This window comes from Humulus lupulus, chromosome 7 (assembly GCF_963169125.1).
Source record: "Humulus lupulus chromosome 7, drHumLupu1.1, whole genome shotgun sequence".
Classification (NCBI taxonomy): domain Eukaryota; kingdom Viridiplantae; phylum Streptophyta; class Magnoliopsida; order Rosales; family Cannabaceae; genus Humulus; species Humulus lupulus.
The window spans coordinates 26,385,088-26,391,526 of record NC_084799.1 but is presented as its reverse complement, the minus strand read 5'-3'; the positions used below and the strand labels follow the sequence as shown (position 1 = coordinate 26,391,526).

The 6,439-nt window shown below is 30.7% G+C and overlaps 1 protein-coding gene across 1 annotated transcript; it reads left to right on the top strand.

The window, feature by feature from the left end:
* The first annotated feature begins 2,947 nt into the window (after positions 1-2,947).
* Positions 2,948-4,226, top strand: LOC133791008 (F-box protein PP2-B15-like). Its single transcript, XM_062228890.1, has 3 exons — positions 2,948-3,311; positions 3,413-3,531; positions 3,628-4,226. The coding sequence occupies exons 1-3, from the start codon at positions 3,060-3,062 to the stop codon at positions 4,079-4,081; spliced, it is 825 nt and encodes a 274-aa protein (XP_062084874.1). The 5' UTR covers positions 2,948-3,059; the 3' UTR covers positions 4,082-4,226.
* Positions 4,227-6,439: the final 2,213 nt, after the last annotated feature.

Here is a 6,439-nt window from a genome sequence, read left to right as displayed (position 1 = left end):
GGAAAATTGTTAGAAAAGAATTATGTTAGGCGCATTAACTTGGTTGGTGTTGGTAAATAGTATCCTCCAAAAAATAATGTTGGGTATAAATTGACACAAAAATATTGTGTTCATATGACATTATTTTTAATAGTATTTTCAATGTAAGAAAAGGAATTGTTTTTCTCCAAGTCCGAATACATCTTCAAAATAAGACGATTGAGCTAAATATATTGAATAGGAGCTTGTTCAATTAACAACTAGATTCGATGAAAACGAAGTGCTTGCAGAATAAATTAGACCCAAAAAAAAAGGTTAGTAGGTAGATATTTAAAGAATCTAAGTGTTGTTATTCTCAATCAATGTAACGTCACTATGAGATAATAACTTTGTTAATTAAATGGACCATTTCCGCCAAAGTTGGCTGGCTAGCTAGTTCAGCTTCAAGTTTTGAGTCAATGGGTTTCCAATCCAAGTGGCTTCCAACTCATTTATTTACGTGCAGACGTGGTTAAAACGGCAATACCTCAATTGCCCCTAAAAATAAGATAGTGTTAAATAATGTAATTGGCTTAGGCGGTCAATATCTTCCTCTCTCTCATTATCAATTTAATATCATTTGGCTAGACCACAAACCCAAACACATTCTTCTCCATTTTATAAACTAAATGTAAATGATTATTACCGTCAAAAAATATTTAATTGGGAACTTAAACTATTCAGTAATTAACCAACAAACTAAGGTCAAGAAATATATTACACTAATAATTAAGTGAAAATTTTTAATATAAGAGGACTATTATAGTCAATTTCTTATTTCAATTTTTTTTTCCAATTATTTTTCATGCAGTATTCGCTGTAGTAATAACATTTTTTCTCAAATTTTTGAAAAATAATTCTAAATAATTTATAGTGTCAAGAACAAAATTTATGATGTTTCTTGATATTCCAATTATTACGTGTGTTCGAAAAATTATAAATTTGTTTTCAACATTGTAAATTATGCAATTTTTTTTTGAAAATTTATAAAAATGATATTGTAACTACAACTAACCCAGCCCTAAAAAAATAAATAAATAAATACTCCAACATATATTTTCAGAGACAGAAATTGACTAAGACGTTAAAATAAAACGTTGTTATTACCACTCAAACAAATATATATGTTGAAGCAGCCTTAAAGCCAAAGGTGGCCAGCACTTGTCCTGACAAGTAATGTGTATTATTTACCACAATAACAAAAAAAGCTAAAAAAAATACTTTATATTACTCTCTTAGATCAGGTAATGATTTATAATCATTTAAAAATATAAATAATTGATTAATATTATCCTATCTTGCATATTGATGAAGTAGTGTAAAATAAAGTAAAATACACAATTTTCTTAACTCTCTTAAAAATTATTTTATTACCTAGACTAGCTTTCAATTTATATTGTGAATATATTTTGTTTGGTCGGCTTGTATTGTGCATGTTTAATTATCTATAAATACAAACGTATTTTTATCTTCCTATAGTAACATTCTGCCATCAACACCGACAATTACATACTAATAGCGTTTGCAAACAAACGTCACATATTTTTTTAACCACCAAATTCAACAGGGAAAAGCTATATATGTAGTGTCAAAAGATAAGATCAAATCAATTTTTTGTTTTTTATTTTTATTTTATCAAATTGTATTTTCCACCAAATGCGTTATTAGCAAATAGATTTGCACACGTTTTTTACCCATTTTCCGAATCTTGGCAAACCAAATCTATATCAAAACAACCTTTACTTTATTTATTTATTTATGTATATGATAACACATTTTCTATATCTGATGGCTACGAAGACTGGAAATTTATTCCCTCAAGACTTTATTTCAAGTCTTTTTAAAACCAACGTCCTTAACTTTTGTGCACAGTAACAAATAGAGAAGATCAAAGATGAGGTCAACTCTTTTAAATTGTGAAATGGAATCCAACTCGATTATTCAAATGGATATAACTTTGGTTTTGGGTCAAATCTGTTGGCCTCGTGACAATTGCTGTTTTTGGTCCCATATCTTCAAACTTTCAAAGCACCACCCTCAAGATTTGGTATCCTCCACATTATTATACAATTTTTTAATCAATAAAATACGTTAATAATTTGATAAATATACCTACACATTTTTATATTATAATTTAAAAAATAATAAATTGTTATATTAAAATGTGAAAAATAAAAAGTGTTAGAATGTAGAAAATGATTTATGTGGAATGAGGTGTATGGTGAGAAGTATAAAGTTACATCTCAAAACTAATTAATATTGAGTGGAGTAACTCATGCTTTTATAAATTATTGAATAAACTCACTCATTTTTTATGTAGTATATTTTCACAAATAGTAGGAAGAAAAAAAGTGGTTCCATTTTTGGAGGCATCTTGGTGCGATTAAAGAAACAAAAAGCATTACGAATCAAAACAAATTTGAACTCGTCTTCAAATAGAATAATTTATGATGTCATCAGGGGCTGATGATAGCACCATAATGTTGTAATGAAATCATCATCTTTATTGAGGTTCTAAAGAGATTAACCACCCACTTTTAACCTTTCTATTGCATTCTTCATCGGTTTTTGTTAACATTTTTTTGACATAATTTTACAAGTACTATATTTTTCACATGTGAGTAACTAGTTCATAATGACTGTAATAATATAAAAGAATATTTTGCAAGTTGTTGCGTAGTAGACAAGGTTATATATATATATATTATTATATCTAAAACTTAATCTCCAAAGTCCAATAATATGAAAGGAGCTAAATTGCTCTCTCAACTTGCAAAATAAACAAACAAATTTGAACAACTGGCCATTCTTCGAAATGTGTTTATTATGTATATGAGGAGGACCCACCAGTCAAAAAACTTAAATGAAAACTAATACCTTTTTCCAAGCACTATATAATAGCTTCATTAACTGTTAGTTATGGAAAAGCAAATTGTCCACGAGCAAACTGTGATTGATATATACAAAGTGAGAGCATAGTCACAGAACCAGATATTTATAGTATTCATTTTTTAAAAAAAATTATTAAAAAGAGAGAAATAATGTTACCAGAAGACTGTGTTTCGACAATTTTGTCACTTACTTCTCCATTAGACGTATGCCGATCCTCTGCGGTGTCGTCTACGTTTAGTTCGGCTGCAGATTCTGATGTCGTTTGGGAGAGATTTTTGCCCTCTGATTATCACCAACTGCTGTTCAGATTGGTCAAAACCACTGCCAAATCTCACTTTTGCACAAAGAAAGAGCTTTTCTTTCATCTCTGTAATCCTCTTCTCATAGATGGTGGCACAAAGGTAATATAACTAAACCATGTCATTTCCAATTCATTAATAATGTTCTTATATATTTTGTTGTATTTTTTTATAATATTATTTTTCATTTCCAATTTTATCAGAGCTTCAAAATAGACAAATCATCTGGCAAAAAAACTTATCTACTCTCTGCAAGAGAGCTTTTCATAACATGGGGTGATGAACCAATGTATTGGAGCTGGAAACATGCACAGGAATCAAGGTTTGTATTATTTTGTCTATATATAAATATGTATATATATATATATGTTTGATTAAGAATAGTGATAATATGGAAGGGCTTTGTTTTTTTTTTCAGGTTTGCTGAGGTGGTTGAGCTCAGAACAATCTCATGGCTTGAGATTCATGGCAAGATTAGAACCCAAATGCTCTCTAGGAACACAACCTACTCTGCTTATCTAGTGATGAACATTTCCAACCGTGCATATGGGCTTGAAACGGCACCGTTTGAGATATCTGTTGAAGTGGGAAGCAGACAAGTGTCTTATGGCACAGTTTGTGTCAGTGGATATGATAAGAAGAAGCAACAAAATGACCAAAACTGCAAGCAAACATTAAAAACGACACCGTTTGTGGAAGAGAAGAATGTGATAAGTGAAAGAAACGACGGTTGGATGGAGATCAAGCTAGGAGAGTTCTTCACAGGAGGCGAAAATGATGAGGAAGTGAAAATGAGTCTAACTGAGACAAAGGGTTATCATTTGAAAGCAGGGCTTGTTATTGAAGGTATTGAAGTTAGGCCTAAGCATTAACAAAAGCTACTGTTCTTTATTTCTTCTTCTTCTTCTTCTTTAGATTGATTCTTTCATTGTTTTTGTTCTGTTTCAAAATGAGATGTAAATATACGTAAAAGAAGAGTTTCTTGCAATATACCAAGTTGTATCGATTGATTGATCATATTAAGGTTCATTTGCTTTTAAATGTTTTAGATATGAATATTGCTATCAGCGCCATAATGTCCAATACTAACATTTTGTAACCGAGTCCGAGATATTGTTAAGGCACCAATCATATTCAGTACATATTTTATTTTAAATTAAAGTACATTGAATCCAATATATATATATAATAATATTACCCCTATCACAACGCTCTTTCTAAGTGATTAAAATTAATATCAAAATAACTTTTAGTCTAGATATGGATGCACATGGAGAGAGAGAGAGACGTGTTTAAATTGAACCATATATTCCTTTTTCTTCACATTATTACCGATTTAGATGATGTTTTCACTTGTACATGTCCTCACTTTTTCACTTTATGTTGTCATTTCGGACCAGACCTGGGAAAAGATTATCATACATATAGTAGTTGTGGGATGGTGGGAAATCTATACCATTTATACATTGTATTATATTATATAATATAGTTTTATTTTCTTGTAAACTTACTTTTAATTTTTGAGAAATTATGCTGTGCGTATTCTATTCACATATATTTTTCAATATAAATACCATCATCTTATTTGTTAGGTAGAGTAATCAATTGTACCAAACCAAATTAAGTTTGGGGCATCCATAAGTTTATAAATTTATAATGAAATCATGAAGTAATTATTAGTTCCATAACACAAATTATGCATTTGCGGAGCAATATAGGGATGGAGTGATCATCAATGTTGGAGCTAAAGTCTTCATTTTTCGTAGGGAAAAGATAAAAAATACAATGGGGAAGAAAAAATCTTTCTAAACGACAAAAATAATAATTCCCTCCCTCGATATTATTTTGACGTATTTGTCTTTGTCACAGTCTCAATCTAAATCTCAATCTCATAGTTTTCTCATTCTCCAATGGTTTTACAAGACATTTATTTATTTATGGTACATTTGCGACTAAATTTTGTATTTATTTATTGCACTTGTATCGTATTATATTATTTCCTTACAAATTCATCATTGTATTCATTTCATGACACCTTGGATTCTAAAGCGAACAAATTTGATAGTGATAATTTCACACGGTTTCAAAAGTAAAAAAATAAAGGGAGTGTTACATTTATATACCTAGAGTACGTATCATTTACAAAAATATCTTCAACTAAATTATTTATACAAATATTAGTACCACGTCACTATAGCATATTGAATTTTGAAAAATTTTGAAAACTCAAAAAATTTATTTTTTCTGAGTTGTAAAAAATTACATTTTGGTTGCTTACGATAACAATAAGATACCAATTTGTCATTTTTTTTATTAAAACTTTTATTTTTACATCATATTATTTCAGTACACTTTGGTTACCTCAAAACTTATTTGTAAACATTTTAATATATCAATTATTTATTGTTAAGTTATTTTATGGTATCTTATTATTTAAGATACATTTTGGTAACCTTCAATCTTATTTCAAAAACTAATGAGTTGTCATATAGTATTGTACGTCCTGATTTTCCACGGGCTATTAGCGAGCTGAGATATAGCCTAATTTTATTAGCCACGTGGATACCACATGACCGGAGCTGCTGTCGTCAGGTCCTATCTCTTTAACTCGAGGTAACCAAAGGTTCACCAAGATTATTTAAGAGTCGAGTCAGGAAAATAAAGACCGCAGGTCAAGAAGGCGTCCATCTCGAGGCACGAGCTGGAGTTGGAAGCCGTGACTCCTTATAAAGTCAACCACGCAATGTAAACGTGCATATATCAGACATCACGTGTCTGATATATCCCTGAATTCTCGGACACGTAGCATGAACGTGCGTATTCAGGCACCCACGATTGGGTTGGGCCGTGCGTCCCATTATCCCCCTTACCTGTTGATTAGACCACACTTCATTTGTCAGGTTTTAGAAATTAATCATGAATGTCACAGAAGTGGCATGATGGGTAAGAAGGTCACGGGATGACCCCCCTTGCCAACTCCCAAGTGCCCTCTCCTATAAATATGGAGACCCTGGGAGTTACAAAGGGTTGGATTATATTGTGTAACGAAATACCCTGTAAAGAATACCAGAAATATAGCAATAATATTGGCTGGTGGAGTAGAAGGATTTTAACATTTGAACCACCTAAAAACGTAGTTGTATCATTAGTCCATTTTAAGATCATTCATCTGTTTCGGTTCATTATTAAGCACTAATCTCTTTCTCTCATTTTCTTAATTATCTGTTGGC